At 37.3% G+C, this 24972-nt stretch overlaps 1 protein-coding gene across 3 annotated transcripts; it reads right to left on the bottom strand.

The window, feature by feature from the left end:
• Positions 1 to 326: 326 nt before the first annotated feature.
• Positions 327 to 24692, bottom strand: LOC149834125 (glycosyltransferase BC10-like). 3 transcript variants are annotated; one of them, XM_090011236.1, is made up of 11 exons: positions 24407 to 24690; positions 24219 to 24335; positions 24009 to 24109; positions 23532 to 23603; positions 23206 to 23287; positions 22991 to 23071; positions 14011 to 14049; positions 11174 to 11239; positions 9682 to 9828; positions 7934 to 8087; positions 327 to 751 (listed from the first exon to the last, which is right to left on the bottom strand). In XM_090011236.1, the coding sequence occupies exons 1-11, from the start codon at positions 24641 to 24643 to the stop codon at positions 744 to 746; spliced, it is 1104 nt and encodes a 367-aa protein (XP_089867362.1). In that variant the 5' UTR covers positions 24644 to 24690; the 3' UTR covers positions 327 to 743. The 3 variants fall into 3 exon arrangements, with proteins under 3 accessions (XP_089867362.1, XP_089867361.1, XP_089867363.1); XM_090011235.1 differs by lacking the exon at positions 327 to 751 and having other exon boundaries at positions 7533 to 8087; positions 24407 to 24692; XM_090011237.1 differs by lacking the exon at positions 327 to 751 and having other exon boundaries at positions 7927 to 8087; positions 9744 to 9828; positions 24407 to 24649.
• Between the last annotated feature and the right edge of the window lie 280 nt (positions 24693 to 24972).

Raw genomic sequence — 24972 nt, 5'->3', positions numbered from 1 at the left:
GTTTGGGGATATTTGACGGTTGCACCTGTGTTGGAATCCCTAATTGTAAATCCCACTTGCCATTGATTTCTGAACACGCTGAATATGTTCAATTGGATCCAATTGATCGGTGGAGGGTTCCAACGACCTGCATTCTGCCATCGCTGAATTTGAGGGTTTGAGTTTTCAAAAATGATGAAATTGTTCAGAGTCCATAATTTTCATAATGTAACCTGAAACGCCTAGCCATGCTTGAAGGATGGGTTTCGATCTGACCCCACCGTTCAAGTGTTGCATCGAGAGAGTTTTGAGGGATGCACCAACGACCAAATGTTCTGCTGGTTTGTAACCAACAGGTGAGAAATCGATTCCTCTGCTCTACCACATAAGCAACAGTGACGGGCAAGAGATTTTTTTTCCAATCTTTCATGAGTCAGCAATCTGTTGTGCTGGGCTAACAAAAGAGTTATGGCTGCTCGTGGGTAGTGTGGCCTTTGCACCAAATCAAAGGTCCGAAAGGATGCTTTGGGTGCCAGACACGAGAGGCCTGCCAAGCAGATTTAGTGGAGAAACTCCCTGGGCTCGTCCACTCCACACTATGCTATCTTGCTGGTCCGGGTGAAAATGACCGCCTGAGCTATTTGTTGTATGATAAGATCTGGAATCTCTTCGTTTAGACACATCTGTGAATCCATCATATCGCCACCCGAATGGTCGCAAATGCCTGGCTTTTGTGGGACCTTTTTACCCTTTCTATGATGTGCTTATGAATCTGCATAACTTTGTAAATACCGTTTGAGATTCGCATATATAGTATGACATTTGCAAGATACCATGCAAATCTTCTTTAAATAATTGATCTTTAAGGAGGTCTACAAATATGTGCGACATTCGCATATTAGTGTTGCTAATGTCCTCGATCTCTGCATATAAGGTACTACCATCACATATATAGAATGGCATTTGTTAGATGCCATGATAATCTCCTTCAAGTAAATGATGAAGGATGTTTGCAAATATATGGCGACATTCGTATATTAGTATTTACAAATATCCTCAACCTTTACGCTCTAATCGATCTCTGCATATAAGGTACTACCATCACATATATAGAATGACATTTGTTAGATGCCATGATAATCTCCTTTAAGTAAATGATCAAGGATGTTTGCAAATATATGGCGACATTCACGTATTAGTATTTACAAATATCCTCAACCTTTTTACTCTGGTCGATCTTCGTAAATAAGGTACTACTTTCACATATATAGTACAACATTCACAAGCTACAATATGAATCTCCTTTTAAGTAAATGATCATCAAAGAGGTCCACAAATGTGTGAAGACATTTACATATTATTATTGTGATTGTCCTCGACCTTCACACTTTGTTTTCTCTAAAAACAAGGTACTACTTTCACAAATATGAGGAATGATTTGCCTATGAATATTCTGTTATTTGCAAAGGTTCGTACTAATATTAAATGTGATCATCATTAATATAGAAGCGATGATTCACATGCCAATGCTATTTTCAAATAAACTATGGCAGTGTTGTGGTCCCCAACATTCTTTCCCCAGCAAAATTTTCCAATGACTATTTCAGGCAATTTTTCAGTGATTATTTTTTGTTATTTATTGGTGGCACTTCAATGACAGTGGCATTTCGTTGGCGGCACTTCAACGATAACTTTTTTAGAATAATTGACAAGCGTTTTTTGGTAAGCACATTTTTAATGGTTGAGCCGGTTATTTTTTGAAACAATAGCATGAATCAATTATTTTGTGAAAGAATTACATGGTTATCAAGTTATCTTGGCATGTTCAATAGCTTATTCCATTTTTTTTGTTTCCTTAATGATTAATATGCTTCTATCCTTGAACTTGGTTATTTATTTGTTGTGTGTCTTGTATTATAAACATGATTAAAGAATGCTCATCATTTCAAGTTTTTTTGTATTTTCAGTAGCCTATTATGCTTGTTTTTTAAAAATTTTAAAATATTTTTTTAATAGCTTATTCTTTATCTTTGTTGCTTGTATGTTTACATTTATTTTTTATTTTGTTAGTATATAAAAATTTAAATTTCTTTATTATAAAATAGTGATTACATAGACTATCTCGAAGGGGGGTCACTCCCACACCATGTGCTACTCTTGGAACATAACAGAAAAAACCCAAAAGTAGAAAAACTATACATTGGGTGATATTTCCTACTATAAAGTTTAGAGTAGGCTTGACAAGTGGGTAAAGAGAGAGGCCACTTCATAGTCAAAAGCATGAGTGTTCGACATTTACCACAAAAAATATAGCCTCTCTCAGCGAAAACACAAAAAATTGCACCCAAACAAGCAACACTACCTTCAATGTTTTTCAAATCTACAGCTAAAGCTAAAAAAAAGGTTGAAAAGTATGTGGCCACGTTCATGTCTCTTATCCCGAAAGCATCTAAAGAGAGAAAGGGAGACTCATATGTATAATCAGTAGTGAAGAAGTTGGAGATATTGGCTTAGTCTTAAATTGTTGCTAATATCAATGCCTAACTAAAGGATACTGAAAACACAACCACCTGTAATAGTAGTGGCGAGCATAAAAAATAAAGAAAAAAATCTATATAAGGGCATAGGGGGGTACCTCATCAAAAGGATGATGCGAAGTTTGAGGTTGAGGTGATGGTAGAGAATAGAGAAGTTGGATTTGATGCTCAATTAAAAGTTGAGGTTAGAGTAGAGAGTGCACATGAAGATCCTAAGGGGGATCATTTGGAGGGATCAAAGAAAGATCTTCAAGAGTTTGAGGTAGAAGTCCCAGATAATAAGGTGGTAGATCAACTCTTAGAGGAGCAAGTGCATGCTCTGAGGAAGAGGTCACAACGACAAACAAGGTTTGGTGCTAGTGGACATATATTTTTTTACAACAAATTATGATATATGTTTGAAGAATATTTTTAAGATAACTAGTTTGAATATATACATTTATTGAATTGTTAATTATATATATATATATGTGTGTGTGTGTGTGTGTGTGTGTGTGTGTGTGAAACATGTTTTTAGGATAGCTGAAATGATTCTTGCAATTCAATCTTTAAAATGTTATATCTGTGTGTAAGCATGTTTGTAAGATGAGTTCTTTGAATATTATAATTCCATAATTAATTTGTCATATATGTGTGTGATTTAAATTTGAGTGTTAGTTGTGAACTTGAGCACATGCATGATGTTTTTGTGAATGTTCCTCATTATTTGCGGATGTCTTTTTTCAACGTAAGTTATTGTATAAAGTAAGATTCACAAGCATCTTACAAGCAAAAATCGTCAAGTTTGCAATCACCACTTGAGAATGTGCATTTTAGCATCCTATGTGAATGTCGATACTTTCACATGATGTTTATGCGGATGTACTTCATTATTTGTGAGCATGAGGACATTCACATTATGTATATACAGATGTACTCGATTATTTGAGAATGTTGTTTTTGTACTTAAGTTCCTATATGATACACATGCGAATTGTCATATGTATTTGTTAATTTCCTCTAAAGTATGTGAATTTCTTTCGTTTGCATAATACAAACTTGTTATTATTGACAATTTACAAAACTTAAAATTTTTATAGATAATCCAACCAGAATTTAAATTAAACGACTACATTCATCAATAATTCAAAATTTACAGTACATCGAAGATTAAAAGAACATCCAACCTGAACTGAAATTAAACATTCAAAATTTATAAAACATTAAACATTTAGAACATCCAACTCAAATTAAAGTTAAGCATCCAAATTTTACAGACAATTCTGACACCTCATTGTCTGATGTCTCTTCCCCCTCTATTTTTTTATTGGCTTTTAGACCATTTATTTTCTATTGCAATTCTTTTTTGTTATTTGCCTCATTCTCAGTCTTTTTTTGCAATTTTTTTTTCTTTCACTTCCTCATGCATTTATAGAATTTGACTATATGCTTCTTTTAGTTTGTTGCATCATCGTGAAAAAAAGTTATTAGCAAAAAACTATACCAAGTCTTACATCCCAAACACAACAAAGATGGATGCATAAACACGTAGTTATGTGAATTTAATTTTTATGTTTCGACTCAAGTATTGTACAATCAAACATGTAACAATCATATACTGAGTCAAGAACATGTATATGTATGAATTAAGTTAACAAATATATGCAAAGTAATTACCCATTATTTTTATTGAGAAATAGCATCCATGTGACATGTCATCTAATCAATGTAAGTGTCAAAGCCAAAGTAATTACCTATAGTCTGTTACATCATTGTCAAGTCTTGCATTCCCAAAACACAGCAAAGACGGACACATAAACAAGTACCTATGTGAATTTAATTTCATATTTTTGCCCAAGTATTGTATATACAATATGACAAATATACTACAATCAACCTTTTAATAATCATATTTCAAGTCAAGAACATGTACATGTATAAATTGAGTTAACCAACATATGCAAAGTAATTACTCATTTTCTTATTGAAGAATGTCATCTATGAGACATGTCATCCAATCGGTGTAAGTGTCAAAGTCAAACAAATCTACAAAAAGTTGCACCTGCAATCCAACTTTAAATTTATTAAGTACGAAAGAAAGAAAGATATTATTGAATAAGTAATATTATCGTGCTAAATGTTTGATGTTCTTAGCTGTATTAATGTGGAACATGTGGAGTTGTACTTGAACTTTTTCACATTCATATCCGGCCTAAACATGTACATGCACGCATTAGTAGCCATCGATTTGTTAACAATTCGAGTGTGCATCATTTATTCTTCACATGCACAATATCAATTCAACTGCATATGTTTCATGAAAGATGGATGCCTACTGATGATCTAGTTTAGGCTTTAAGATGGTCTTCCCGTTCCTTTACCCAGTCTTGGCTTCAAATTTGTTGGTCTTTATGCTTTCATACAATTGTATGGAGGCATGGACTATTTGCGTTGATAATTTCATGAAGCTCTCTTGGACGAAAGACCAACAACGCTTAATCCAAGTCTGGTTGCACACTTGCAGCAGTTATTCAAGGAAGGCAACCTCTTCATCCATTGTTTTTTCTTTGTTTGATGATTTGAAACCCTCGCGAAGCAAGGAACCCTCGCCGAAGCAAGAAAAAACCCGGGAGGCCCCACGACCACCCTGCCTTACGTGACACAATCTGTCAACAGCTCCAATTGACAATCTGTTCTGAATGACAGATCAGGAGCCTTTACACCCAGCTTTTTAAAAAAGAAAAAGAAAAAGGACGCCCAGCTCTCTTGGAAGCGACCTTTTTTTGTGTACTCTGGCCCCATACCATGTAAACCATTCATATAGTGTTTACATGACACTCGGTACTGCAATTTGGTGCAGCTTCTTATTCAGCCAACCCTGAGCTTGGGTGGGAGCTGGCTGGATCTGACTTCGCAGTGTTATACTGATCCAGTCCAGTTCTATCGGACCTGGTTTATGTAGAGGACCGGATCCATGTCCACCTCTAGATGGTAAGAACTAAAGGACTCAGATTGGACTTGTGCCTGCTCTATAAAGCTAGAACTGGGTTGCTGTATAGCTCGGATCTTATGGGCTTGACCTGATTTATCTGATTGAACCTACTTTAGTGTGTCTGGACCTTAATACTGCTGGGCCAACATCCTGATTCGTTGCCTGTGGTGACTCATTGGCAGAGCTAGTGGTGATACAATCTATCAAACTTTTCTTTTTGGCTAAGCCACGTTTCTTCCAAATCCAACCCAGAGAGGTTGGAACCAGGTTGGAGCTCCAAACCATAGGCATACGCCCTTGTGTATCCAAGCCAAGCCCAAGGTTGGCCATTCAGGTACAAGTAGGGCTAAGTTTGTGTTGGATCCAAATTGAGTGTGTTATTGACATAGATCTGACCATCTGAAATTCTGCTCTAAGAAGGTTGATACAATATGCTAGGCAGTTGGATTTGAACTCATTTGGGTTGCACTTAAATTGGATACGGTTCACAATAATTGGATACACAATTTGGATGACTAATTCCACCATATCCTTTCCTAGATGGGTATACGAACATATGTTTTATATGTACCAAACAGTGATTCGTATCTTATTAGGATCAGGTTCAGACTGAATTGATCCATGTGTTCGCAGCCAACTTTTAGTTGGTATGTCATAACAAGGAGAAACCACCGCCAAGGTTTTGATTTAACATGCCGTTGCAGGCCGAGGGGTGCAACATGACAAACCTAACCTATTTCAATGTCCACTGTAAAACTCCACACAAGTACTTCTCCCCTAATTAGGGATGGCAGTGGACGGGGGGGGGGGGATGGCGCCCCGCCCCACCACGCCCAGTTTGGACCGGAGATGGAGGACATGAAACAGGAATGAAGGCGAGGATAGAGGTTAAAATCAAAACGGCAAAATTTTGAGACGGGCAGGGGTTGGAGACATTGTTCCCCACCCTCGCCCCAGTCCACTGCCATCTCTACCCCTAACCATCCCGATTAGTTTTCCATTCACTTCGACCTTGCGGCAACGGATGCATACCCAGGGGTATCGAACTTTCTACATCATCCAACTTGAATGCCTTAAGCTGACCCACTTAGACAGGCGTCCGGAACCCTTGTGGGCATCTATAGACCATGGTTAATAATGATGCAACAGCCAAGTCCACGATCAAATTGGCCATGCATGGCAACAGTGAAAAAGTATAAACATGTTAAAAATAAATGGTCAAAAAATCAATCAGTATAGGGGATGCTGGACTAGTTGTTGATCCAATTGATAAGGTCACATACAGTCAGAAACGACCTTGGACCAGTCTGGAAACCCTCAAACGGCTAGTTGGCCTAATAGTATTACTAAGATGGTCAAAACTATCTAAATTTATAAAAGTAAAGATGGTCAATGGCCGTCGCATACATGCATGTGCATGCATAAGTCCCCAGCAAACGTCAGGTTTAGGTCAAAATATGAATTTTAGTTCAGAACTGGAGCCGAAACCAAACTAAAACTAGAATTAAAGCCAAAGGAAAACCCTCTGAAAATAAGAAACTAAATTACTTTTTCTTCCTTACCCCATCTCTCCCTCCCTTTCTGACTAAAAATCCTACACACTTCATTGTAATATAGAGACATGGTTTTGAACCTCACTCACACACACGCCCACAATCAGTGAGGATGATTGCATTGTTCAAAGATAAAATTAAGCTGCTAAAACTACACAAGTTAACGAGGAAAACAATTCCATTTGACAATGGGGAAGGGAACATTGCTGATGCATCTGGAAATCGCAGAAAAGGTAAAATATAATAGTGCAATCAGCTGCTGCAAACAATTACGGATACACAGCATTAGGGCCACCAGTGCATGTCTCTACTATGAAAATTTAACTACATTGGTGAGCACTTCTTGAAAAGAAAACAAAAAAAACCCGCTTCGCCAAGGCTTTTCTTTGATCATGATCAAGGAAACATGTCAACTCCCTCCCCTACTTGAATCAGCCAGGGAATGGATTATAATAAAAAATATTTGCCAAACACTTTTTGATAAGAACCAAATTTTGGCATAAATATGAACATTGATTATTTTCTGATATCTTGGAACCAATGTCTATGTATAAGAACATGAAATTTGTCTTATTGAATGAAAAATAAAAATCCCCAGGGACAAGAAATTAGAAACCAGAAACTTTCACATGTGCTATGTATAAATTTTTGTATTCACTATAAGAGGAATGCTCGAATGTCAGTTAGACATTTCATGTTAGCAAGCAATCCACCATAGATAAGCTATACTTTGGGAGATGACACCTAGCTCCTCATCTTTTTAGATGTTACATGAAAGCATGTGCTATGAGAGGCACCAATGACAAAAATGTCTCGTTCCAAAAGAGGATCGAGTGTAGCTCATGATAAAGATACAATTATGTATAGGGAAGGTCATGAGGCTAAAAGTGCACCTGGATCAAAGTCACCCACCACGCCCTCGTTTAAAAGGCGCATAGCAGCACCTCTTGAAAACTTCCTTGCAAATAGGAAGCATGGAACAAATGTGACATTGCTATGGCACCACTCTGTTCGATACTCAGTTTCATAGTACACGTGATCGATACCCTGCACATTATGTACACAGAAAAAGCACATCAGCAATCCTCAAGCTTGTTTATGCTGGTCCCTTTACTTCTTCGTTATAGTTTTGCCACAGTTTTAACTTCACTAAAGTATTATACAGATCTTGGGATATTTCTGAATGGATCCAAACAGTCATGGTTTTCTTATTGTGTCAGTAACCTAGATACCAAAGTGAAAACTTTCCAGAGCATAAGTTTGAGTAGACAAGAATTCTGATCGACAGAATTGGATTACATTGGGAATCTTTTTAGACCCAGATATCAGATAAAGATTTAGTTTTCATGAAGTGCTATTGGCTGACTTACAGCATGTTCAAACCGTAGTGCAGATAGCAGTAAATAACTAAATTTTTTTTTCAGATAGAATCTCCATTCACAATGATGATTCATCTTTGTAATCAAAGTAAGCATAATCCACCAAAACTTGAAAAAGTAATCATGATTTTGGCTATGTTTTTGCATTCGAAAAAGTATTCTATATAAAGCATCAAGAAGTGAAATTGACCCAAATCATGTCTTTACAGATAACACAGAAAATACACATGGTAGATATATGACAAACATGATAATTTCATGAAAGTAGGCCCCATGGACATGTTTATAGCCTAATCGCTTAGGCAATTAAATGCACACACAATAAAAGAGTTTAAATTAAAAAGCCACCTGATTTTCCATCTATTGCATATAGCGTCTAACTTGTATATTTTTACCTTTCAGTGATGAAATAGGCACAGAATGTCCTTAAGATAGTAAATAAACGTCAAACATAGTTTAGCCAGCTTATTTGATTAAAGCATGTTGACTGAATGATTATAGGACCAAGTGTGCATTTGATACATAGGCAAAAAATCCATGCTATACAATGTAATAACCAAAACGCTATGTGTAGATCATCCCTCAGGTGATTTGTTGCAATTTATCAAAAAAGTGAAGCACAAACTACAAAGAAAACCCAACTTACAAGTAATATGACACAATGACGAATAATAGAAGAAAAACGACTGACAAAAGAAAGACAACATAATTTAAAAGGAAAGTACGGTAAAAAAACATATATACAGTCAATATAATGACACTGATCATGCTTCAGAAATGTTGGATTAACTATGTTAACAATGAATGTCAAAGACAACTAAGTTTGCTACATGAACAATGAAAAGCTCACAATATAATGGAAAACAATGAAAAGGAGAAAATATGAAACATTTTAAAAATAGCATCAATTTAAAAATATTTTCACATTATCTTCACATTTTCAGAATATTTTCAAATTTCTCAGTTTCTCTATGCTTTAAATAAAATGTATTTTCAAATCTTCTTATTTTCATCTTTTATGTTTTCTTTCACTAATCCCAATTTTTTCTTGAGATTTTATAGAAACATCCCACAATATCCCAAGAAATTGCCTCATAGAGGTATTGTAGAGACTTTGGTATCTATGATACACAAACATGCATGCCCTCGCATGCTATTTTATTGTCATGAAATGGTGATCCTATAATGGAGGTATGCTTCCCATAACAAGACCCAAACAGTGTATGCTTACTAACAGGATGATCTTGGAGCTTATGACACACCTTTATTTGTTGGACATGCTTGAGATCTACATCAGCATATTTGAATGTTATAGGATGCCAACCTTGCCTTTCCATCTCGGTTGCAGATTGATTCCACAATGTATATGTTAGAGTTCTTCTTTCAAGTTCATTCTCAAGATCCATCATCTAAATCGAAAGCAAGAAGTTAGCATAAGCACCAAAAACATCAAACAATGATCAATAACATGGAAAACAAGTAACACCCACCATATTACTATTTCAAATTCAGTAGCAACAGTGTACAAAGCGATACAATACACACTCGTATTGAGATATGAGTGTGTATTGCATTCGTATTGGATGCATCGTACGATACACCCTTGTACAGTACTGTATTGTATCTTACGATATACCTTCGGCACACTTTAAAAATATTCAAAACTTGTTCTTTATTTTTTGGGTTGTAAAGACCTCTTGAGGCTGACTTTCTTATTTGTAAAGAGGTCATTAGAGGGGTATCTGCACACCCTAGTGTTGAGGAACGACTCGACACACTATTGATAGATCGAAGAAACAAAAAACGGGAAGAAGAGAAAGAAATCAACCACACAAAGAACAAAGATTTTACATGGTTCGGCAAGAGTTTCCTATATCCACGACCGCACTAAGTTCCACTATTAAGATTGAGATACACACACCTTACAAAAGATAAATTTTCGTCTTTAAATACAAGGAGTATAGGGCAACCTATTTTGGATATGCACAAATTAAGGATTTATATCAAGATAGAAATCAGGCTCCACACTCCAACATCTAGGAGTCATGAGAGAAATTTGGGAGCCGATCCATACGCAGTAAGAGGGATTTTGCGGTTTGCTCAAGTAAGAGTGCACTTCCACCATTTTTTCACTAAAATAAGTAGGCTAAGGTAAAAAATCTATATTCTTTGCTTCTTATTGAGTTTTTTTAAGAAGACATCAGATGATCCAGCAAGGAAATGGGGTACTCAAATAATGAGTGAAAACTGATTGAAAGTCTAGTGCAATTTTTGCCATAATATTTTTTGGACTAGTATCTCACGGTTGAAGCACCATTTAGTCGGGACACATCTCAATGTTGTGGCCTGCATGTCAAGGAATTTGCCAAATGTCGTGAAATGACAATGCCAACAATTAATCACTGGTCTAAGAGAAAAAAGACAAGAAAAAGATATGAGAGGCAAAAATGAGGTAAGCACAACCCTAGAAGGATGTGAATGACAAATATAAGACATAAATGCTTCATATGTGATTTTATATTTGTATTTTTTGCAATTCATTATTGTTTCATGTGTTATAATCTTTTTTAGATTTTTTGCTAATTTTTCTGATTTTTTTTAATTTTAGAAAAATTTTATTATAAATTTATTATTTTTTATTGTAGGATACATATCTTATTTTGGGTCCGACTGATACGGATAACGATACGATACTTACAATCTTGATAAATTCCTCAACATTTAAACATAATTGAAGGCAAATAAAAAACTTACAGAAAGTAAGGTCTGCACATAATGCTCATCCGGAATACAATTGTGCTCCTTCTGAACAATTGATCTCTGCATTACACACAAAAAAAGTTTAGTTATTTATTGTGTGTGTACATATATACACGCACGTACACGTGTGTGCATGTGCCACACATGGGTGGAGAGAGAGAGAGAGAGAGAGAGAGAGAGAGAGAGAGAGAGAGAGAGAGAGAGAGAGATGTGCACAACTTTCCTGCAATGTGATAATAGTGCCTTAGGAATATATCATGATATCAGCTTTAATATTTCTTTAATTCAGTCAATCAAGGCCCTCCTTCTGTCGCAAGCCAATTCATCAGTCACATTTTTTCTTTATGTAGCTTTTGATGCAACCCCCTTCAACAACTTGTACCTAAATTGTACAGTCTTTGAGATAGTGGAATGGCAACTTTGAAAACTTATCACATCCTACCTTTTGTATTTGTCAAGTATTACTTATGAAGTCATGATGGACTCTTATAAGCTATGTTTTGATTATTGTGGTTATCAATCAAGGAGATTAATGGGTAGGGCAGCACCAGCAGCTCTTTGTGAGGATACATAATGTGCATGCAATCGAGCAAGGATCCGGGGAAACCCCTTGTTTGCATATGTCTTCTGTATTCCTTTGAATAGCCTGAACACTTGGCATACGTCAGATACATCCTACACTCCTAATTGAAAATATAATGCTAGAACCTCAAAAGGAAACATAGAGTTGCTCACATATTCAACTTTACATTAGCCTTAACTTTTGCTCAACTTAGAAACACAAGCATACAGTCCAATGGTAAACATGGCACAGATTGTCAATCACTTGACAGTCTTTAGAATCAATCTCGCGCGAGACTTCATGGAAATCCAAGTCCTTTACAAGCCAATAGGTAGGCCAAGCTCATGTCTTCAAAAACACTTGACAACAGAATGATTAAGTTCAACAGCCCAGAGAATGAATGACTCAAATAAAATGGACAAACATGATTAGCACTCTCAAGATAACAGATCTACAACACCTACCTTGTTCACGTTCATTACTTTTGATAACTTTGTATCAACTTGTAGAGGATTGAGTGGCCAAATCCTCACCAAGTTCTGTTACAACATGGCAAATCCTATGAGCAAAGTTCTAAATTCCTCAGTGAAATGATCTTGTGACCCAGTCAGTCTTGACCAAATAGAAGGGCTGTCCAACACTACCATAACCCCATGTGATAAACAGTTCCATTGACCTATTGAGACTTTGAACTACTAAGTTTGGCACAATCCAAGCTATTAAGTGTTTGACACAACTCAACTGATCGATAAGTTGCATGTAAATCCCAAGCCCTATTAACAAACCTTGAAGATCCCCAGAGAGAGAAACTGGATGAACAATATGGATACTTGCTCCAAATATCCAACTACCTCTCTATGCAAAGACACATGATCCTCCTAGAAGAGATGAAAAAAATGCCACTCAAAAGAGTCTGCAAGAAAGTCATGGAAAAATTAGTAGTTCCAATAGGCTTTAGAATTTCACCTCCAAAGGTTGGATCAGGGAAAGAGAAAGCTCCCTAGGGACTGATCGTAGTCACAATTGTCAAAGTTATCAAGATATTACTGCAAGTTTTCCATAAAACAATACCAAAGGTATTCCATCATTATATTATGAAAATGCCAGTAATTTTTTTTACATGTGGTAGCATTATCATAAAGAACTCCTAACTTATAAAATCTGTACTAATTCTCAATTTTCTAATATTTTGATGTTTTCCACTTTGCTTATATCATTACAAAAATATCAATGGTGCTTCTCTTTTTTTTTCGTTTCTTCCAAAGCCTTTCTTATAACGATGAGTAATTTAAATTAGCTTGAGTATCCTGTGGATATTTTGAACTTGATTAATTGTGAGAGGAGTATTTAAGATTGAGTAGATGTACCATACATATGGGGAAGACATAATACCTTAATTGGAATTCTGGCTATTTACTATTTCATGGTAAATATGGAAAGAAGACAAATAAGGCTATCAACTATCCTTGCCTTCAGTCAGATGGAGATGCATGTTCAGGCTCCATTCAATGATGAGGGTGGAGTATTCATAGATTGACTCATGTAAAGCCAGGTGAGTTTATACCTATGGAGGTAGTAAGCCTGTTCTTTGCTCTACTCCTTTCTACATACTCCATTTTATGAACATACTGATGTGGCAACTTTGTAACACCTTAGATTTTTTTGGCTTTTGATCAAACTTGGCATTTTAAATACAAAGATCAAAGGAAAAAAAGGAAAATCTGAAGATCCTACTCCCTTTAATTTGGAATTCACCTTTCAGAGGCTATGGAGAAAACAGCTCAGTCATGACTCCTCAGTACGCACCAATCACAATATGAACAAATGAATAACTGGGAAATTCACCTGATGCACTTGTCCACTATATTCAGCGTTTAGATTTTCAGTTGAATACAGCCCTATGATGTATGGAGGTGCAGAATTTCCAGCAATAGCTGGTGAGACCTACATATACAGAAGGTCACTAACAAATAGAAGTCTTTCAACCTACCGTTGATTAAGATAAACAAATCACATCACCTCTTTATAAGGTTGAATCAAATTAGTTTGATATTTTGATTTGCACAGACCATTGAATTAAAGAAATTACACAAGCAGATTAATCAAATTGAGAAAATAATCAAGGAAGACATATTACTCCATAGAAAGTAAATTACAAAACCTTAAGCATCATTCAAAGGAAAAAGCAGCAAGCAGAATGGATGTAACAATGCTACTGAAAAAAGTAAGTCACTTCAAGACAGCAGAAAAAAAGTGTGAAGTAACTCACCCTACTACGACTTGCTTCAAGATCCAATTCCGGACGTCTCTGTAGAAAGATTAAAAATGTGAAAAGTCCTTACAAATCTGTTAATTTTATAGTGCTGATACTAACTGATGCTAACCGATCTTAGTTTATTCATGTAGATGTGTGGATCCATGAAGGACCCTGAGAAAAAAAAGGCATCCAAAACTGGTTATCATATTTTTCAGATTTGTACATACTTTTAAAAACTGCATACCAAGGAAGGAGGACATTGAAGAGCTTTTCCCTTCCTTTTAAAAACCAACTAGTTAGGAAGGGAAAAAAACAAAAACTCGTTCATCATTTCCTCACTTCCTAACTGTAACCATTCTCATTGTTATTGGTAAAAGAAAGAATCATGTACCGAAGAACAGATCATAAACATCTAAGACATCCACAGGCATGAACTCAACATATGCATGGGCATGAACTGCAAATATCAAATTTCGAAGTAGTTTTTCTCAAGTTTCCTTGAAGTTTCTGAGGACAAATCCTAACTAAAGGGATGTCAACTAAATTGTTTTTTCCGGTTCTCATCTTCGTTTTCTTTGCTGTAATCTGTTGTTGAACAGTTTTTTGTAAGGAATTACATAAACATAAACAGGCAACTTGTCACAGCCTTGGGCAAAACTGGCACTTGACCAAGTATTTACCATGAATTTAAGTATAGTTGTTCCCATGTTGTGTATGAAGTCCATTTTCAACCTTGGATCCTTTTGAAGTCCAAACAAGTGCTTCTAGGAGGCAACTCAATCATGTGCCCAAATTTATGTTTTCAAAGAGTGAGGAATCCCATCAATCCACTATGACATAATTTGAATGAAAATCTATCCATATTGGCCCAGCCCATGTTTTTTTTTAATAACATTATTCTCCAACAACAGCTACACAATTTCTCCCTCCCTTTGGCCTCAGAAGTTCACATGCACTACAACTGGAACTAGGGTTGTGCACACCCAAATCATAGTGGTCAAACTAGTTTCTGTACAAGACAATGTTCAAGCTCAACTCAATCAAGTTCAAGCATGTCTCATCTAAACTCAAGCCAACATGTTCAAGTTATCAAAAAGGAAAAAAGTAATGAATTCTCGCAAAGTCTTAGAGAAAGCTCGTCGCCTTTAAGTGAGCCAAGCTTAGGCTTGAGTTCAGCTCATTTAACTAAAGAAAATTTGATTTGAACTCACACTTAGCTCATTTGTTGAACAAGTGAGCTCAAGCCAACCCCAAGCCTCTCCCAAGTGGTTCTGATCATTGCCAGACATGTGGACGTATCAAGGGCATACAAGTATTAAGAAGAGAGAGCAACAAAAGAGAGAAGAAGATAGAATTCATTAAAGAATGAAAGAATACAACCCTTTTAAAGGGGGGCGTGCTCTTAGTTATAGTTACAACTAAGGTAAAAGTACAAATATACCCCTATAAATAAAGATATGTACACAAATGTGGGGTAGCACAAAATGATCATGAAAACTATATTACATTTCAATACTAACACCCCCCCCACACACACACACACAAAAAAAAACTTGAGCTGATGCTAATGGAATCATTCCAAGTTTGGAAAGAAATGTTCTAAACTATGTCACATGGGTGCGGGTGCGGGCGCGGGTGCGGGTGCGGGTGCGGGTGCAGGGATTCAGCACTTCCAAAAAACCCGGGTGCGGGGGTGCGGGGATGCGGCAGGGGCAAAAATATAATATATATATATATATATATATATATATATATATGCGACACGGGTTTTTTCAAATTTCATTTTATATACAGCTGCACGCACCCATTTCGTCAGGAGAACAGTGGAAATCCTTTACTAAAAAGAACCATCATTATCATTTATTATGGAGAGAGAAAATCCTTTACGAAAAAGGATTGAAAAGGCAGCTGCTGTCAGCTGTCATTTATTGTGGAGAGAGAAAATCCTTTACGAAATTGAAAAGGCAGGAGCAGCAGCTGCTGTCATTTATTGTGGAGAGAGAAAATCTTTTACGAAATTGAAAAGGCAGCTGCTGTCAGCTGCTAGCAAATTTTTTTTTAAAAAAAAATTCGCAGCCCATTTCGTATGGCAAATTTTTTTTTTTTTTAAATCCAAACAAAAATGGACCGAAATGGTCCTGGGTGCGGTCAACGCACCCAGGATTGGGTTGACCGCACCCGGTGCCGCACCCGCATCCGCGTCGAGTCGCGTCGACGCGGGTGCGGCACCCTGCTAGCCGAATCCCTGTGACATAGGTTCTAAAGTGAAGAGAGAGACTCTTGGTTAGTACATCAGCTATTTGCTCTTTGGTTCCCACATGTGAAAGCAAGATGATTTCATCCTCATAGGCACGTCTGGTAACATGACAATCAATATTTATGTGATTTGTCCTCTCATGAAATTCAGGATTTTTGGCAATGTGAATTGCACTCATGTCGTCACAATAGAGAGGAGTCTTCTCACAAATGTCTACACCAAAATCTTCCAATAGCCACCTGATTCATATAAGTTTTGTTGTTGCTTGTGCCATGGCCCTATACTCAGTTTTAGTTGTGGATAAGGATACTCTTTGTTGTTTCTTACTCTTCCATGAAATCAATGAGCTTCTAAGAAACACAAAAAACCCAAAAGTAGATAATCTATCTTTGGTGGATCCTCCAAAATCAGCATCGCAATATGCTCTAAGGTCACATGAAGGAGATGAGGAGAAAAACATATCATATGCATGGTGTCTCTGACATATTTAATTATCCTTAGCATTGTTGCCAGATGTATTGATCTTGGAGAGCTCATAAACTGACTAACATGTACAACATAGAAAATATTTGGCCTTGTAATGGTCAGATAAATCAAACTCCCAACCAATTGTCTATACATAGTAGGATCTTCCAATATCACCCCATCTAAAGCTCTTAGTTTCACATTTGCCTCCATAGGATAATCCACTCTTTGTGTATCCTCAACAAGCCTTGCTTTTGTTACCAATTTTGAGGCATATCCACGTTGAGCCAAATAAATCCCACGCCTTAAGCAACTTTAAGGCCAAGAAAATACTTTAAAATTCTCAAATCCTTCGTTTCAAATATTTTGGCTAGCTTTTCTTTTCTCTACAATATTTTGAACATAATCACTTGTACATAATCTCTACAATATTTTGAACATAATCTCTACAATATTTGACGTCACACCGGCGCCCGGGTGTGGTGTCAAATAGGCAAGGGTTCCCTCACTTTGTTGGACGGGTGGGGGTAAAGAAGTTAGTCCAAGACCATAAAATTAGGTTAGCCACTTGGAACATAGGGTCTTTAACTGGTAAGTTGGTAGAGTTAGTAGATGTTATGTGTAGGAGAAAGATTGATATTTTATGTCTTCAAGAGACCAAATGGGTAGGTGAGAAAGCTAAAGTGATAGAACCTTGGGGATATAAGATTTGGTATACAGGAATAAATAGGAATAGGAATGGAGTAGGGATTGTTATGAGCCGTCAGTTTATAGATAATGTAGTTGAGGTCCGTAGGAAGGGTGATAGAATTTTACTTATTAAATTAGTATTAGGTACGGATATTATTAATATTATTAGTGTTTATGCACCTCAAGTAGGTTTAGATGATTCCATTAAGCATCAATTTTGGGAAGATTTAGATGGAGTAGTACAAGAGACATCTTATGGAGAAAAGCTTTTCATCGGCGGTGACCTTAATGGACATGTAGGCATTAGTAGGGATGGATTTGAGAATATCCATGGAGGCTATGGTATAGGAAAAAGAAATGAAAGTGGAGAAAGGATTTTAGATTTTTGTTTGTCCTATGATATGATCTTAGCAAACACTTGGTTTAGGAAGAGGGAGTCTCACCTAGTAACATTTAAAAGTGGGGTTAATACGAGTCAGATAGATTTTTTCCTACTTAGAAAGAGAGATAGGGGTTGTTGCATCGATTGTAAGGTTATACCAGGAGAAAGTGTAGCTACACAACATAGAGTCTTAATTTTAGATCTTAGAATTAGACAATGCCGCAAAAGGGATAGACATAGGATAGATCCTAGAATTAAGTGGTGGGCACTGAAAGGAGCTAAACAAGGAATGTTTGTAGAGCAGGTAGTTAAGGAAGTTGATTGGTGTCTCGAGGAGGATTCAGAATCAATATGGAATAAGATAGCGGGTGGTATGAGAAAAGTAGCTAAGGAGGTATTGGGTGAGTCTAAAGGCGGTGCACCACTAGGTAAGGATACATCATGGTGGAACGAGGATGTCAAATTAGCTATTAAGGTTAAAAGAGAGTGTTATAGAAATCTAAGTAAGAGTCGTGATAATGAGAATTTGGAGAAGTATATGATAGCAAAGAAGGAAGCTAAAAAAGTTGTTCGAAACGCGAGGGCTAAGGTATATAAGGAGGTTTATGACAAGTTGGATACCAAAGAAGGCGAGAAGGATATTTATAGGCTTGCAAAGATGAGAGATAGGAAATCGAAGGATTTGGGTATGGTTAGATGTATCAAAGATGAAACGCAAAGGGTTTTAGTCAAAGATGAGGAGATTAAGGAGAGATGGAAAGATTATTTTGATAAGCTATTTAATGATAGTCATGCTCAAGATCTTGGAGACTTCTCCATTCCTTTTCATGAGATAAATCGTGACTTCATGCGCAAGATTCAAAAGAAAGAAATTGCAGAGGCTTTGAAGAAAATGAAATCAAGAAGGGCAGTTGGCCCAGATGGTATACCTATCGAGGCTTGGAAATGCTTGGGAGAGAAAGGTTTAGAATGGTTGACAAATCTTTTTAACTTGATTTGGCGAACAAATAAGATGCCTAATGAGTGGAGGAAGAGTACTTTGGTGCCTTTATATAAGAATAAGGGTGATATACAAGATTGCACAAACTATCGTGGTATAAAACTCATGAGTCATACTATGAAACTTTGGGAGAGGGTGATTGAGTCTAGGTTGAGGAAGGTTGTCATGATATCGGAGAATCAATTTGGTTTTATGCCTGGAAGATCAACTATGGAAGCTATACATCTTCTTAGACAACTTATTGAAAGATATAGAGAGAGGAACAAAGATTTGCATATGGTTTTTATTGATTTAGAGAAGGCATACGATAGAGTACCTAGGGACGTTCTCTGGTGGACAATGATGAAGAAAGGTGTTTCTCTCAAGTACATTAGTATAATTAAAGATATGTATGAAGGAGTAGTAACCAATGTCCGCACTTGTGGAGGGGTGACAACCAATTTTCCGATAACGGTTGGGTTACATCAAGGATCTGCTTTAAGCCCTTTCCTATTTGCGATAGTGATGGATGAGCTTACGAGATCAATTCAAGAAAATGTACCGTGGTGTATGTTGTTTGCTGATGATATTGTTTTGATTGATGAGTCTAGAGCTGGGGTTAATGCTAAGTTAGAATTATGGAGACAGACATTGGAAGCTAGAGGTTTTAAGTTGAGTAAGAGTAAGACTGAATATATGGAATGTCGGTTTAGTAAGCAACGAAGTAGTGATGGGAGTGTAGTGAAACTTGGTGAGCAAGATATACCGGTGAATGATTATTTCAAATATTTGGGATCCATCATTCAAAAGTATGGAGAAATTGATGGAGATGTAAATCATAGGATAAAGGTTGGGTGGATGAAATGGAAAAGTGCTACTGGAGTGCTGTGCGATCGTAGAATGCCATTGCGATTGAAGGGAAAGTTTTATAGGACGACTATTAGACCCGCTTTACTATATGGTACGGAATGTTGGGCTGCCAAGAGACATCATATTCAAAAAAATGAGTGTAGCTGAGATGCGGATGCTTAGATGGATGTGTGGAAATACAATAAAAGATAAGATTCGGAACGAAGAGATACGTAAGAAGGTAGGTGTTGCACCCATTGAAAATAAGATGCGAGAGAATCGTTTACGGTGGTTTGGACATATTCGGCGAAGGCCTAATGATGCTCCAGTTAGAAGGTTGGAGAAATGGGAAAATATATTAGTTAAAAGAGGTCGGGGTAGGCCTAGGAAGACTTGGATGGAGATGATAGGAAAGGATATGAATGCTTTGAACCTCACCGAGGACATGGCGTTGGATAGAAATGATTGGAGGAAAAGGATTCATGTGGAAGACCCAAAATGAATTTCTTTTTTGGTTCATATCGCTGACCCCAATTGTTTTGGGATGAAGGCGTAGTTGTTGTTGTTGTTGTTGTTGTAATCACTTGTACATTTTCCATGACATAATGATGAGACAAATAGAGTTGAGTCACGATGACTTTGTTCAAAACCCAATGACCTCACAACTAAGCTAAATTTCTCAAACCATGCTCTTGGAACTTGTTTGAGCAAATATAATACTCGCTTTAGCTTGTATACTCTCCCTTCTGAATCAAAATATCCTTGAGGAAGTGCCATATAAACTTCATCTAAATTACTATTCAAGAAGGAATTTTTCACATCCAATTGCCACAATTTCCATCCCTTAAGATCAACTACTGCAAGAAGAGTTCTAATGGAGGTCATATGTGCTATCAGAGCAAATGTTTTAATATAGTCTATTTCATACTATTGACTATACCTTTAACAACCAATCTGACTTTGCATCTTTCCACTGAGCCATATGCCTTAGTTTTGATCTTGTAAACCCATTTGCACCCGACTACATTCTTTCTGGGTGGTAGTTTCACAAGCTCCCAAGTTTGCATTATTTTTAATGCATCCAACTCTTCAGCCATTTCTCTCTGTCATTCCTCTTGAGAGGTTGTCTCTGCAAGGCTCAACATAAGAATGAATAAGAGCTAAGAATGTACAATGTTTTGAAGAAAATAATTCATATGAAAAAAACCGAGTGGGATGAACAAAAACATGAGAACTATGACATACTTGAGGGAGAGGAGAGGGAATGACTTGAACTGTATCATTATAATCAGCTGGAAGGGGATCAAGATTGGAATATGAAGATTCAACTTCTCTCTGCTCTACTCTCTCAAGAAAGGGAAAAAATAACAACTCCTTGCCTCCTTTGGTAGACTTATTCAAATATGTTAAGAGATCCTTGATTATTATCCTCAGTATCCATTACTACTGATACCAAAAAGGATATATCTTCTTCTTCTTTCCCTCTATCATAAGCCTGCTCAAAGTACGAAACATGTTCCAAGAACTCAACGAGTCTAGAAATCCAAATTTTCTTTCCAATAGGATCATAAGTTCATAACACTTATATCTTTTTTATCCCTCAAAAAAACCAAGAAGCAACACTTTACAACTCGAGGGCAAAAGTTTATCCCTATATCTATCAGGCAACATTACATAACATGTACAAACAAACACTTTTAGCATGTCATAATTAGGAGCCACTCCATATAACTTTTGATAGAGAGATATGCCTTTTAGCACACCTAAAGGCATACGATTTATCTGATATACTGCCATATAGGTAGCATCTACCCAATGCATGTTAGGTATATGACTAGCAAACAAAAGAGCTCTGGTGGTTTCAAGTATATGTCTGTTTTTCATTTCAGCAACACCATTCCGCTTTGGAGTGTATGGACATGACCTTTCATCTATGTCACATAGGTGCGGGTGCGAGTGAGGCGATACGGCACTTTAAAAAAACTTGGGTGCGGGAGTGCGGGAGGGTATATATATAATCTCGGATAGACCTAGCTCCTTATACCCAAACTAATTCAAACATGGATTTACTTTGACCCAAGTATGAATCCGACTGAGTCAAAGCAAACCCAATAGACCCAGGACCAATTCAGACCTAGGTTTGCTTTGACGCAAGACTGAGTCTGACTTGGGTCAGAATAGGTCTAGGTCCAATTAAGATCTGGGTTGCATCGACCCAAGTTTGAATCAGACTTGGGTCTAAACAGGTTTTACTGATCTGGGTCAGCTTTGACACAGGTCTGATTCAGACCTATGTTGAAACTGATCCAGATCTTGTTTGACCCAGGTCTGAATAATTTAGACCTGACTTTACCTAGGTCTTATCATAACACTTGGTTTGTGCCAGGTGCTATGAAAGATATTAGAAAAAAGAAAAAAAGAAAAAACATGAGAGAGAAAGAGAAAAACAGATCCGGATCCGAATCGCGTAAACCTCCCCTCCCCCTTCTCGACCCCTCCTCCGCCTCCCATCCCCACTCCTCTTCCTACGGCAGCAGCGATGTCTCCTCCTCTTCCAACAGTAGCGACACCGGTAACTGTAAGCCTCTTTCTCTCTCTCCCTTTTTCTCTTCTTCTTCCTTCTCCTCCCCTCGTTGCCGCAAGGGCCGGTGTTCGACTGGTAGGTTCAATAGAACCTGAATGCAGGGTTATTGGGTTCGGCTCTTGGGTTCAGCAGAACCAGAATCCATACGTGGGTTCAACAGGCTTGTTGGGTTCAGGAGCTGAACCCAAGCCTGAGTTCGGCAGAACCTGAACCCAGTGTGGGTTCAGCAAAGTCGAACCCAATTTTGGGATGGGTTTGCTTAACTTGACTTGTACTTCGTAGTTAATTTGATTTATTGCATGATAAATTGATGATATTATAATTATTTTTATTTCATTAGTAATACTAACTTAAAACTGTTAATATATATATACCCTCGCCGCACCTGAGTTTTTTTAAAGTAACTCATCGCCGCACCCGTATCCACACCCGCACCTATGTGACATAGATTACATTTCAACAAAACCTTAATATATTCCATTGGTCTTAGATTCAACTATCTATTTCTCGAGTTATACAATATGCATTCTTAACTTCTATAACCTGCATGGAGATTTAAAATAAAAAAAGAAAATCAACCATATCTTGATGTATTCAGGAAGTTTAAATTCAACACGTATAGCAAAAATATCTTATTCATCAAACATATTCCAATAATTAAAATTGATAATTGATATCTCCAAGGCCCAATCAGAATATGCCAAGTCCAGCACATAATGACTAATAATCAATTCCAGGCTTTTAACACCAAATAAAGCTTAATGTGATTCATTAACCAGGTTGTACCTTGCAATGTTTCTTGAAAGTCTGAAAGACTTTGTTATCAGTAATGATAATCTCAGCATGTCTTCTGGTTACAGTAATCCACTGAAAAGCAACATGAAATAAACCCAAAGTTAGAAGAAAGTATTAATAATGAGACACCATCCTTCAAACCCAAATTTCAATTTTGACAAAAGAAAAATAAGCACAAAGATGACATGATCAGAGTGAAACAAAACCTGTGAGCCCTTCCTCCACTTATCTTTTGGTATCATATGTGACATCTTAGGGTTGTAGCGAGCTTCTTTTAAATCAAGAAAGCTAGAAATAACAGGGAACGGAAAATGACATGAACAATAACAGAAACACAAGAAGAAAGAATCACAAGTTTACAACAAAATAATGCATGAAATAGTTGCAAAATGAAAAGATGTATGAAGCACCTAATGTAGAAGTTATATTGTTATATTCCTTACACAAATAGAGGGAACTAAGAACCAAAAAGAGAAAAAGAAACACACACACACATATAAGATCAGATCTGGAACTAAGTCCCTCAACCCACCTGTCCACAAAACTTCTTGGAGAAGACATCAGATAGTCATACACATAGCTGAAGTTGTACAAAGGAACACAACTGCACTAAAGATTGCCATCATTAGTTCTGAACCCGATAATTGAGATCACCACACAGCACAGAATCAGTCGATCCTAGAAAGTTTAGTACGAAATTTGCAATGCAGAAGCTAGAAAGACACAACTGCAATGACGCCAACAAGAAAAGGCAATTTACACGATCGTGCGAATAGAAAAACTCCATGATTTTTTTCTGCTATCAAAGAAAATGAACACTCATTTCCTGAATCGTCGCAATAGAACAATTCCAACTATTAAACCAATCAACAAAAAACAACGAATGACAACAAGCCCAAATATTGTATACAATAATTCAACATAAATAAGGAAAACATGGGAAATTTTGGCTAAGATGATAAAATTACGGATGCAATTGGTAAGAAACTCATGGAAGACATGACAGAACCTGTCAGAAACAAGAACAAAGCGTTGATTCGTTTGATCCTGAAGAGCTTCAGCGAGCAACATACGCTCCGCATCGATCATGCTCGCCTCTCCCCAAGCTACCTACATCCCCACCCAAATAATCACAAACTCAAACCATCGAAAGCAACAATAGAACCAATTCATCTACCGCCGATCAATCAAGGAAAGGAGAAAAAAAAGAAGCCCAAACCTTAATGCTATGATTCAAATGGCGCCCGTAGCAATAGGAGCACATGGTCGTCGTGTGGTCGAAGACGAATCCGGGCCTCGAGTGCACGTAAATGGAGAACCTCTCCTCACCTGCACTCTGTGCCATAGACCCTTCATACCGGAGCCCCGAACAAAAGAACCATCCATAAGGGGAGAACAATGGGATACCTTGAAGAAATGCTGCCAGAGAAAATCGAGAGGAAGGTGTCGCCGGGCGAGGAAAAGGAAGGCGATCTTCGGGGGGCCGCTAACCGGCGCGCTGAAAGTAGCCGGGATCGGCGGGCTGGGCGCGAATCGGGGGTCATCGGCGACGCGGCGTAGGGCGAAGATGAAGAGGAGGACGCAGAGCGGGATCACCACCCTCAGGCCCAGCCAGAGGTACGGGGCCGACGGTCTCTTCTTCATCACAGCTCCTGCATATTTCGCTCAGCACCACACAAAGATATTGACACACTTGGCTTTTTTTTGCTGCTGCTTTTTGTGAAGAGGACCTCCAAAGGCTCCCGACGCTAAATCGATTTAAATGTTTAAGATGAATGACAAGTTGAAGACACCCCATGAAAACCCAAAGCCCGGTAAACTTTAAAGGTTTTATCAGTAAAACCTAGTTTTAGCGCCATCTGTATTTATTCAGTTCCTAATTGCAAACTAAAATGAGAAGAAAAATGAATGATCACATGAAATTGGATTCAGTTTTTTGTTACTGCATCAAGGGCACGTTTGGAAGAGAGAAA

The sequence above is a fragment of the Nuphar pumila genome, chromosome 6 (assembly GCF_984573655.1).
Source record: "Nuphar pumila chromosome 6, dmNupPumi1.hap1.1, whole genome shotgun sequence".
Classification (NCBI taxonomy): Eukaryota; Viridiplantae; Streptophyta; class Magnoliopsida; order Nymphaeales; family Nymphaeaceae; genus Nuphar; species Nuphar pumila.
The sequence above is the reverse complement of the archived record's forward strand: the minus strand, read 5'-3'. Positions and strand labels throughout refer to the sequence as shown.

What these genes read in the sequence shown, in the direction of transcription:
- LOC149834125 (XM_090011235.1), bottom strand. Translation starts at nt 24,643, where the DNA reads ATGAAGAAGAGACCGTCGGCCCCGTACCTCTGGCTGGGCCTGAGGGTG. An exon ending in AGTGGAGGAAGGGCTCACAG is followed by an intron (nt 23,072 to 23,205) that starts GTTTTGTTTCAC and finishes GTTGCTTTTCAG; the next exon opens with TGGATTACTGTAACCAGAAG. An exon ending in CTTTCAAGAAACATTGCAAG is followed by an intron (nt 14,050 to 22,990) that starts GTACAACCTGGT and finishes ATCTTTCTACAG; the next exon opens with AGACGTCCGGAATTGGATCT.